The 12,573-nt window shown below is 39.0% G+C and overlaps 1 protein-coding gene across 1 annotated transcript in view; it reads right to left on the bottom strand.

The window, feature by feature from the left end:
* LOC128744401 (homeobox protein unc-42) overlaps positions 1-8,467 on the bottom strand; it is a 79,918-nt gene extending 71,451 nt beyond the window's left edge. Inside the window, exon 1 of the mRNA XM_053841396.1 lies at positions 7,984-8,467. Coding sequence (XP_053697371.1) covers positions 7,984-8,359 — 376 coding nt within the window. The 5' untranslated portion in view covers positions 8,360-8,467. The remainder of the gene's footprint in view (positions 1-7,983) is intronic.
* Between the last annotated feature and the right edge of the window lie 4,106 nt (positions 8,468-12,573).

Below are 12,573 nucleotides of genomic sequence, written 5' to 3'. Positions count from 1 at the left end.
ACATGATATATGCAACATATAAACATGCTACATGCGTTGTATGTAACATTTATCAAAGTAGTAACATTGCATACGCTCAATTTTCAAAAGATTGTGCATTTGAAAACCACTTAACAAAATCAAGGACACAAATTATTGCTTTCCTGCTACCTTACTGAAATTAAAGATTATTTTTATTATCTATGGTTTCCCACGTTGAAGGGATTTTACCAATTCAATCCTATTTTATCAACAGCACATCTTTTGACTACACTTCTAATGAAACGGCAAGCATGCGTATTTCATACAGAGCCGTATTGTAACCGAACACTATAGCTGTAGCACATTTTTCCAACACAGATATCAAATTCGCCTAGGTTTAATCGTCTCGCAGTAAAGAATTTGCAATCTGTTGGGATTACGAACTTGTATCATTTTTTCTGGCACACTTCCCTAACACAGACATCAAATTGGACTAGGTTTAATCGCGTTCGTAAGAAATCTGTTGACACGAGGGGGCTTTGTCACTCTCTCTAGCCTACTTCCCAAGCAAGGACATCAAAATGGTCTAGGTTTAATCGCGGTGATAAGAAATCTTGTTGAAACGAGGAAACTTCGTCACTTGTTTTGGCTTACTTCCCAAGCACAGATATCAAATTGGTATAGGTTTAGATCATCGTAAAGAATCTTCCAACCAATCAAGAAGCGAGAATTCTGGTAAAACATAGGTTCATAATTTTAAATTTTTCAATAGTTGAACATCAAGAATCCATATTTTTCTTCATTTGGGTCAATTCTTAGAAGATTTTCCGATCGATTGGTGTAAGAATATTGAAAATTGATCGAAAAACCGCTGAGCTATTAGCGCTCAAAACCTTTCATTTTTCGTGACGCTCGCATTTTTCGATTTTTTGGAATGACATCTTATCTCAAAACTTGCCGTAAGACGTAGTCCTACGTCAAAACAAACACACGTAGCAACCAGAATGTATCACGATAACAAAATATTAGGCAAATGAATATCCATTTGCAGCAGCAAGCAGGACAACTTTCAATGAGAATATATTTTGATACACACTCGCTCTCACAAGCGCTTGTTGTATAAAATATGTGTTTGTCGCAAGTCGGTTGGATAAAGACAATACTTTATCAGCAACTTGAACAAAAGGAACAAACAGCAAAAGCCTTAAGAAAATGACTAGCTTACTTTGATCCAAAGTCTGGCGTACAATGTTATTTTGGTAACTACCAAACACTACCGACACAGTGTGACATGATTAGGATTGCTTTTGTTGTGTATAATACGTATTGCATACAACAGTGTGTCTTCTTCGAAAGCAACAGCATAGTTGTCATGAAACTTGTTGGATAACTGGATAACTTGTTGTTATCCTAAGTTTCATGCAATAGTGACAAACTCATCATACATTGTCGCAACATTTTGAAGTAGGGACAATATCTTTGTCTCTTGTGCGTTCATGATTTTTGATTCCCTGGTCTCAATACAAACTTAATCTTATTGTGGTTGCTTGTCAAACAAATCTATCAGTTTTATAGTGCTTTTGAAGACGCAGTATACGTTTTTGGTTGAGATTTTGCATTTTCAAAAGCAGTTTTTCGATTCTTTTTATAGTCGAGTGTATAAGGGAAACCTAGAGATTTAAGTTCTTTTAGCCACAGCATAACTTTTTCCTCTTCTTTTTTCATTTCTTAAGAATTTCTTATAACAAACATCCGCACAACATTGTTCCGCTAAACGACTGTGGATTACGGATTCCGAAATTATTTCCTATTCACGAAAATTATTACACGCCGGCTTTCGCAGATTTAGTCTCAAGAGAAATCAATAGTCATTGGTATGGTTTTAATTAGACATCCAAAAAGCGGTAAAATTTCAATGAGATTTGAATTAAGTAAGAATGGTAAAGTAGGGCCTAGCTTAGCGGCATTTGCGGATGGTGTGCAAGAAATGGATACAATCCTAATTTATCATATACATATACATATAGTTATTTATTTAATCAAACATTTTGAATGCGGGTATTTTGAAAGGCATAGAAAGTAATATGGGAAAAATTTGCTTTTTGTTGAGATATAAAAGCTTAAATTTGATGAGTGATTTCTTAATCTAAATTGTAAGCTTTCGATGTATTTTGGCTCTACTAAGAGTTGGATTTTATTACATAATTTTTCTATTCCAAATATTTGTTTGCTTACAATCATGTTTCCACATATTGGAAGGTAATGACATATATTTGTGTTTTGTTTGGAGTGTTGCGAAAATATAGATATTCTTAGATATTATTCAAAAACCGAGAAGTGGGCAACAGTTGGGTGATGGGCAACAATTGGCAAACTACCCCATTCTGGGTTATCATTTACAACACTGATTCACATTTGTCAATTTCCCCGAAATTGTTGATAGCATCATTGATTGATTGATTTGAAGTATGATTGTCTTACAACTAACATGTGGACAGTCAGTTAAAATATCAATTAGGTAACGTCCTCTGCATCTTACTAGTTCCTTTCGACACTCTACTTTACAGCTATTTGCATAGTTGACAGAAATACAATTGAAACTATGTAAAGAATTTCAAGCAACTAACTGATGCAAACTGTTCTCAGCTAAGACAGTCGCTGTTTTTTCACTTCAAGTCCTATTTTATGTCTAATTTCTATTCGAATTGGAAGTTATAATCCACGTCCAATTTCGAGTTCAACTCAAATTACCATTTCCAATTTGAGGTCAGGATTCAGGTTTAAATTTCAGACCAATCATAAGTCAAAACTCCCAGTTTAAATTCTTAGCTCAAATCTACTGGGAAGCCCCAAGGTGAGTACGTGTACCGCCTGATTTATGAAATTTAATGTAAAAAATAGGCCAAAACATTCATCTGAAAGGTTGGTGTCCCACCTTTCGTTCTGGTCTGGGTACGCTACCACCCAAGTAACAATTTCAATTTTAAGGTGTACTTGAAGAGGTTTCCAGCATTTGCTGTTTAAAACCGATCTCAAAACTTGTAATTCTACAAAACTGCGATAAAACAGCCATAAAACCCTTATAAGGCGAGGGAGGCCCACACTAAAGAAGGTTCTCAAGAAAATTTCCTAAGATCCCTTTAAAACTTGTAATTCCTATCGATATCTATTTATAATGACTTCCAAGAGTCGCTAGAAACAAAAAGAAAACTGCCACAAGTATTGATGATTTTATGGTTGTCTCTTCAAAGAACACTTGCAAGACATCATACACTTCTCACACCTTAAATGTTTTAAATTGAACAAGAGCTATAACCCTTTAAGCACGGAGGGTTTTAGCTACGATATTTTTGATTTTTGGATCAATATAATTTTTTTTATCGCTCGAGATACCTAAACCAGTGTATTCTACACATTGCTATAAATGTTTGCTAAATTTAGCAACCTACACAATTGTGTGGGTTCGGCCTTATCTTATACCATTGCACTATGGGCAAAAACGAGCCGAAAAAACGGATGCAATTAAGATATGGCCTGCAGGCTGATAAAATGTAGGTGATCTTATGTAAAATTTTCCGGAAAATCGCATGGTACTCACCGCTTTCCTGTTTGTCATCGGGAAGTGCCCCATTTTGCTCATTTTCCCCTATTTTTAACATATTTTACCCTTTTTGGACTATACCAAGCCAGGTTTTGAAAAAACAAGACATGAAAAACCTAATTATGTTGTGTAAAGAAGTCCAAAGAATTGAATAGGGTTGACCCCGTTTAGTTTAGAGCGAGATCATCGCTTCGAGGCTCACAAACTTCAGCTTCTGAAGCAGCGGAACGGTCGCTACGTAGCTATGGAAATACGCGCAACTTTTTGCAAGTTAAGTTTTTACTAGTCATAATACAACAGATATACCGGAACGTCCAGATTGGCTTAAAACATTCAAATGTTGATCCAAGAATTTGTCTTAGAAAATACCGTAGTTGAATGCATCATTTGCCACACTTCTTTATTATTTTACAATTTATAAATGACCAGTTTTAGGTTCTGGTGGTTCCGTTTAGAGGTTCCGTAGTGTGGAGCATGAACGAATGCTCTACAGTATAATGTATTCATTATTACTGACTCAAAATGAGATGGCAGCAGCATATTTCGTTTTATTTCATCTATTACTTATGACGTGAAAAAATAATCCCGCTGCGATCTGGAATATCTCTGGGAAAATGGATCCAAAATTTGCTAATATATTTTTTTATTGAAGGTCAATCTAAGGTGGTTCTTTGAAGACAAGTTGTATAAAAATCGATCAAAAAATAGTAAAGATAGAGTCAAAAGTGTAACGGCAAGTATACTAATTTTTGAAGTCCCGGCGGGAACGTAAAGGTATGCAATAAGGCCGAACCTACACAATTGTGTAGGTATGAAAAACAATGTGCATAAGTAAGTTGTAAAAGTTATTTCGCGTAAATTTTTAATTACATCAAGTAGAAATACTTATTACCAATAATTTTTTATCTAAGCAATTTCGAAATACGGATCCAATAAGAAAATACGACAGATAAAACTTTTTGCTGTTTTCACAAGATTTTGAAGACTAGACAATAATTAATCCAAACACAAAAGAAAACTTCTTTTCAGCTATTTTCTATTTTTTTACGTGATACGATGTTTACACAAGAGATTTGCGCCATATATGTAAAAGTACGACGTTTAGAAAGGAAAGAAAAATTTTTCAAAAGTAGTCATGTCTCACCTACACAATTGTGAGGGCTTAAAGGGATAAGCTATAAGCATTCACAGATATTACTATTTCGAAATGGGTATAAATGAAAATTGAAAATAAAAATGGCGATAAAAGCAGCTGCTTTGTTGCTCATAAATGAGAAATTTTTCATGCCACGCTCGGTTTGTCGATGTTTTGTGACATGAAAGTTAAAAAATTTTAACGCGCCAGTTATTTTTGCTAGATTATTGAAAAATTAAATTAATAAAAAAAATCAATGATTTCATGAAGAAGTTGATAGCTACCAAATTTTTAACTAATTGTGGCAAAAAGGCTTTTATATGTCTAAACATTTATTTAAAAAGATAAGATCACTAATAGTATTGCATAATACCATATTTATAAGCGCCCACATGCAATTGACTACAATTTCAAAAGTAATCAAAATAGCCTTGTTCGCCATTTTTTCAAAGGTTTTATCCAAATCAACCCGAAAGCGCTTATTAGACTAACATTTCTTGCACAAGACAAAGAAAATTTTTCCAAGAGCGCGATAAGTTCATCAACACTTATTGTATTCTTGAAGAAGACAAGTTGCGCTTGAATAAGAGAATTGTTTGAATTACTTGAGGGCTCCAAGTTTTTGCAAGAAAACCATTCTAGTATAAACAAAGAAAACATCAACGAAGTATCGACGTAACGTGTTGTTTGTGCTGTTTGGACTGCACCTGCACGACAGTTCCAAGCGTTTAATTTACAATTGGTATTGGTACAACTGTTTTTAAAAATTATGCTTCAACTGATTCAGTGCCTTCAAACATTTTCCATACAAAGACATCTGACTTATGAACTCTATATTTAGTTTAAAAAATACGAAAAGCTCTAGAAGAAACCCGCACCGCCACTGGCAAATGCATCATTACCGGCACTGTCCTTCCCCAGTTAGTTCCCCAGTTAGTCCTGAGATCTTTATTGTTTTGTGACTTCGCTGATTGTTCATATCAAAGAGTTTTCAAAATATTACACAGATTTTCGCTTAATTTTCGTTTAAAAGATCTACATTCTTCAATATTTCAAATATTCTTCAAGCGTCGTTTTTAAGCAAAAATGAAGTATCCTTTAAAACCCCTTATAAGGTGAATTACACTTATTGATAATTTAGTTTTATGGGTGATTCTTCAAGTCTCTTTCAGAAATGTTAGTCAAATAAGATAAAATTCACTTGAGGAGGAGCATTATAAAACCTAACAGACTTTGAAATGCTCTGACAAAACTACTATAAGAAATGAATAAGACCAATTTGCTATTGGATTGTTACTTGGGCAGGGAAGAGATGGAAATATTTATTATATGAAAATTGACAATAGATTGGAAGATCCAAACAGTAAATCGTGGAAAGTTTTATATAAATCAGACTAGACCGTGAACGAGGACAACCTTCCGCTTGTGTTGAGGGAAACGATGAGAGTTAACGCGGAATTCAAATTACTAACTGAAAACGCTGAAGAATCGCTCCAAAGAATAAAATAACACTAGTTTCTAACGAAGTTGCACTAAACGGGATTGGCATTCTGATTAAAACTCAAAGCCAAATAGCTGACCACTAAGATCACAATTGTCATTGCAAGAAATGCGATTAAGAATCGTTTAATTCACGGAAACTCGCTCAAATGAAAATAACAAGTTTTTTTTATAACAAAATCTCGTTGGCGTTTTGTTATAGACTTGGTCTTGTTAGTAGTTAATATAACAAAAATTATAACAAAATTTGGTCTAGGCATATCACACATGTATATCAAATTATGATATAATTTGATCTAGTTTATATCAAGATATGCCACAAAAACCAGAACTCTGCCCTGATTTATAACCAAAATGTAACAAAGCATGTTATAAGTAACAGAGCGAGATAGAATCTTTGTAAAGCATTTTGCGGTTTTCCTATCACATTTATAACAAACTTTGATAGAAATATCAGCTGGAGATACTATTCTGTAATATATTTGTTAGAATCATCTGATCGGGAACCGACTGCTATAAATATCTTTCGAGTTGGTTGAGAAAAGAGCGCTCAAAACCTTTTTTTCGTGATGTTCATAGTCCTGCGTCAAAAGGAATCTCTATAACCTTTGTATTAAGCATGCGACATTTGTATACAGACCCCACCATTACTGGCGAAACTAAGTTTTAAGTTCAACATACTATTATTTTTTGAGATCTTCAAGAAATTCATTTTTCAACGGTTGAAAACAACGTTGTCGAGAAATTGAATTTCTCGATAAAGTTCCGTGAATCCTCGGTTGTAGATTGATCACTCTTTTGGCCACTTTTATGCGGCGATGTTCATGATTTTCCTGCGCCTTTTTTTAAAGTTATAATTAATAGTTTTGTGCACTACTTAAAACTATTAGTTCCTATCTTTTTACAGAAAGGGGTTTCTTGATGAGGGAAATAGAAAACAATTTTTGGTAGGCACCCGCTTTGCTTCACAACAGTAGAATAAAAAAGGATTCCCAAGCAAATTGTTGCTTCTAAAAAACAGAATTTTTTTTGCACATCACAGTCTGCGATTGTTGTCCTTTGTCCTTTTTGTTTATCTCTCTGAAAACAAAAAAGTAAACAATCATCCTGAACGACTGAAACGCTTTTACCAAAGTGATTAGAAATCGTTCACTACCACTATGCACTACCTATTTCAGTTTTTGTACGGCATTTCGCAACATTCACTACTGTTTTCAGAAACGTTAGAACTTTAGAAAATTTTTAAAGAAAAAAAAATTCTCGAAGTGCTTGTTAAAGTTAAAGTTTTTTTATTTTTAGGTAATTTCAATTCAAATCTAGCAGGGCACCAGGCTAGTCTATTAAACACGGTTTTAAATCCACCAGGCAGATTTACAGTTTACGAAAAAAAAATCATTTACAAATTACAATAAAAACACACACCACCGGGCAAACATCGAAACGTCACCTTTCAAATCCCACCACCTCACAACAAATCAATAATTTTCCGCTAAATGGCTAACGCGCATAATAGGTTAGTCTCATTATTCGACGGATTATCTGCAGCTTTGCGGACGAGATGATCACCGGGACAATGTAGAGAGAACATATTGCCAAGGAATACACGTACACCCGGACAGTACAAAACGGCTCATTGAAAGGAGCCGCAGTTAATCCCGAACGCGTGCGACCACTTTACTTCGACCGACGGGGGGTGTCACAACAATTGTCTTTTAATCCTTTGCAAACCCGGAAATATAGAACCAAAGCTTGGGCAAAACGGGCAGATGGGATCTGCTGGACTCACCTGTCACGGATGCGTTGTCCGATAACCGATTCGGTGGTGTATGGGCAGGCGTGTGATGATGGTGATGGTCACTGATGGGCGTCCCGGCTAATCCACCGTACAGGGCACTGAAATCCTCCGGTGTGCTGCTGCACTTTCGCTGCATCGGTTTGTCGGAAGAACCCTGACCGCCGCCGGGTGTTCGGTTGTCCTGTGATAATCCTAGTAGGCGATTCTCGTGGGATCCGATTCCCATAAGTCTATTGTCTTGCAGTGACATGAACTTACTATCCTGTGCGTTGTGCTGCAAATTGCCGTGCGACAGCGTATGATCATCGAGTAGGCCTTGCTGCAGGCCCAGCAGACCGCCCACCAGATTCGGCCGAAGGTCGTCCATTAGTTTGCCTTGTCCACTGGCGCCGCACGTGCTTCCGGTGAAGTTCAGCTGACGGCTAAAGATCGCCGGAAAGATGTTGAACTGCTGCGAGTCCGGACTGGCCGGGCTGAGTCCTGCGAGAGAAGACGAGTGGGCTCCGGATGAAGTGGCACTTCCTGCACTAGTGCCGCCACCACCAATACCAGCAGGGCCGGAATCGGCACAGCTGTTTTTGAAATCCAACTTGGAGCCGAGCGGGTTGTAATGGCCTGCCGTCGATGAATGCTCCCTATTCACCGGTGCACAACAATCCGACGGTAGATACAGCTTGAAGTCCGGCTCGGTACAAACTAGCGGGAGGTAACCTAAGTGTGTTCTACTTGGAATGAAGGGACCGTTCCGTTTCGAGCGTTTAGTTTCGTCTAAAAACAGTCGATTGTGTGTTAATCCATAATCCGTTCACTTTTAAGCTCCGGCTAAATCACAACACTTTCGTCACAGTAGTCACAAAATCACTTAAAACTTTAAAATCAACGAAACACTTAAATTCGATTTCCAGCTCACTGTGCTGCAGTCACGATTCATCAAAAAGCTCAACAAATTTTCCCTTTCAGCCTTGTCGTCAAGGTTACCATCGAAGTTCGCCACTACTAGTGCCCCGGCTGATCGTAATCATCTGAGACATATCGAATTAATTTATGGAAATCTCAAGTAGATAATAGTATCACTTCAATTCAGTTACGTATATTTTTATCAGGACCTCCTTTTGGTGGTACCGCGCACGTCGCACTCTCCGTCTCGGGACGTCCCGGAGCCCTCGGAAGGCTAAGGAAAGGTAGAGGATGTATACACGTATGTGTGATTCCCTCGGAACCAGGACACTGAGTCGAGTTTAGTGTAAAGTTGGACGATTTTCTCGAGATTTGAATTCCCGCGACCGGTCGCCGGCGTCGTCGTTGTCGTCGTCGTCGTCGTAGCACGATGCAAGAGTCGATCGGACTGAAAATGAAATGCTGGAAAGTAACAAAATTAATATCATCTGATGTCGCCGTCGCGCGATACCAGGGCCGATTCGAATCCCGGCAGGGATGCTGAGCAGCAGCTAACGAGTGTGTGCTAAGGGTGGTCGGGTGGGGTGGGAGGTTGGTCGGTTAGAAGGATATGTTTATCCTTCGCTTGCCAAGTGCGATGGTTGATCAGCAGACAGAGCAGCACGGCAGAAGAGGATTGTCGGAGCGTGTCTATGCTGTGCGACTGACTAAGGGATGAAGTGCGAAAGAGTGCACGACAGGTTCGGTGCTGAACGATGCAAGTGTGTGCGGCACCAAGGGCTACTGTTGTTATCCTTATTGCGCTCGTCGGTTAGGGTGGAATGGTTGATGCAGCGGTTGCTTTGATCATGCGCCGGTGGCGCTTTTCGTTGTGTGCGAAAGTGACAGAGATGAAAGAATTCTCTGGAGGAGAACTGTCCTGACGTAAAAAATTGACCAATCATTTCAAGCTAATGTAAGGCTTGTGTTGCCAGGGTAACACACGGTGTGCTTCGAGCACGATGCGGTGCGTGTGTTGGTGGTTTGTAGTGTTTTGCGTTTGCTGCGGGGGTGATGCACGGAACGATGAGCATAGAAGAGCTAACCGTAACAAAATGGTGGTTTATTCTTGCCTACGGCGCTTCGGGTTATGCTGTGTCGTAGTCTAATTTGAAAAATAATATATTTGTTTTGTTATCCCGATATTCCTTGTGCCGTCTACGCGCGTAGTCGCCGTCTCCCGGGGATCGGACGATGAGATGGGAATATAGATTGAAAAATATAAACGAAACCGGTCGTACTCGATGCTGTGTCCCGTGTCCCGAGGATGATAACTTCGATGGTGAATGGACGGACTCGGTGGATATTTTTAGCGACGGTAGCTGGTCGGTCGAAAGAGTTTGACTGTCGAGAACTAAGTCGTTCATCCATCACGATGGGACAAACTTCGCATCCGACACCGTTTAGCGCATCACGCACCAAACCCGATTAAGATCGATTTAATTAGATTTATATTATCCTAAATTCGACTGCGGATAACCCGCCTCGATTCGGCGCCGTCGCCGTACGTTCACTTATCGGCTGGAAAATGTTTCATTTTCGGAACCGATGCCAGAAATGAGATTTTCATTTCGCTGGAAAATTTCAGTTGCTTGCATTGCGCGCCCGAAGGTATACTACAATACATATTCATATCTGGCTCGGAAGAGAGCGGGTGGAAAAGCGTCGTATTCTGTTGTGTCTATCAAACTGTGTTTTTTTTTCTTTTACTCCCCATTTTCTCGTTGGAGGTGGCAGCGATGGAGGCAGTGGTGGTGGTCGTGATAGCTGCTGCTGCTGCTGCTGGCTGTCCTGGCACATAACTGCGAGATAGGAATGATAATTGATTTAAAGGCTTTATCCTTCGCCTGCCTCTGCTGCCACCAGCCGACGACGTGCGGCGAAAACTGTTCTACCTCATTCAAGCCGATGTTGCTGGTTTTTAGTTGTGCGGTGCGGTCGGTTCTATTACAGTTTGGCGGTGCCGGTTCAGGTCACATTGAACGAATTGAACCCGGAGCTGACGCTCCGTACAGTCGTGTACGGGTGGGGCGGAAGAGCATTGCCGTCGGCATCGTCCTCGTCCTTGTTTGTCGTTGTCGCGTGATGAATGTTGATGATGATGTTTCTAATGATCCGAACAGCGAGCGGTTTTCCATCGTGTCGGTTCAACTTTCTTTCACGTACAGTTTCACGTAGGCTTCTGCTGGGTTGTAGTTTAAAGACCGACCGACCAATCGGCCAACCAATCAACTGACGGACCGCCGCGGACGGACGGGTGGAGGTCGTCTAAACAGATCATAACGAAATTTAACCAATTCAATATCGTACACGTTGTGAACCGATCGCTCCGACGGAAATCCGCCCGATGGGAGTTGATGCCGAGTTCCGCGAAGTGTAACCGTTGTGATACTTGGAATTGGAGAGTTTTTGCTGGAATTTTGAATGAACATGTGCTTTTGAATCCGTTTTATAGAGCTTTTGTCTTCTTTGGGGGCTATACGTGGAATTGTGAAAATTATTTAATTTTCTGGGTACATTTTATGGAGGCGGAAGTCTTCCTCTAATCAGCACACAATAATTTACAATAATTAGCGTTGTTGAAATACACGTTGTTTAAAATCTATGATCATGGTTAGACAACTATTATTAATTGGGTCATTTAAACGATTTTTATCAAACAAATCGAAACGGGTCAAAATGCACCGCCATGATGAGAAGCAAGAATTTACTAAACAAAATGCTTGCAGTGCAAGTTCGTCGATCCAGTAGTTCATGAGCGTGCGGCGGTCAAACGTCAAAACGTTGGTGAAAAGACCAGTGCTGTTTTCTTTCTGATTCGCTCCGAAAGAACCGGCCAAGATATCGTAAAACTATGTAAGAAAAACGAACTGACCGTCGGTCTTGGATAGGGGCCGCACTTGCGACGACAGTGAAGTTTATTTCTCCAGATATTTTTAAAAGATATCAAGAAAACCCCTTTCGCAATATCTTAGCATCGATTGCTTCAGCGAAAATTCTCGAATGCACGAGAAATTGAGGAGAATAAACTGCCAAAAAGTTTTCAGTCCGGCTTAAAAAAGTTTACAACAAATTTTTTCCCAATCATGTGGAGGTTCATATCAGCTGCTGAGAAGCTAAAATCGCCTCGTTCTCTCACCAGCGTTGCCAGACTTTGCTGAGGAAAAATCTGTAGTTTTATTAATGAACAAAGGGTTCACTTTCGTTTCAAAATCAATAAAAGAGCGAAATTTATTCAAATTTTGAATAATATTCTAGCTTGAATAAAAATATAACCACTGGATTACCAGTTGCCATGGACCATAGACTAAGTCTTTTACAACGTTTTCCCGCGTAAGAACAATGTCCGAGATTTTATAATCAAATGATACGACTGATCGTTTGCGTGTAAAGGAGATACAAGAGCACTTTGAAGCATTTAACACCATTCTGTTGATATTGCACCAATCAGCAAAGATCTCCAACTCCAACGATTGTAAAAATTGGGTGTCCGAGATATTCTTAATTATGGAGAAGAGTTTGAAATCATCTGCATTTAAGGGTAAGATGAATGTCATTTAGGTACAGCAGGAAAATGTAAGGACCTAGATGACTTCCTTGTGGCACACCAGATGTGACAGAAAAGGGCAGAGAAATAATATTTCC

This window comes from Sabethes cyaneus, chromosome 3 (assembly GCF_943734655.1).
Source record: "Sabethes cyaneus chromosome 3, idSabCyanKW18_F2, whole genome shotgun sequence".
NCBI lineage: Eukaryota > Metazoa > Arthropoda > Insecta > Diptera > Culicidae > Sabethes > Sabethes cyaneus.
Note: the sequence above shows the minus strand (reverse complement) of the source record. Positions and strands in the feature narration are given on the sequence as shown.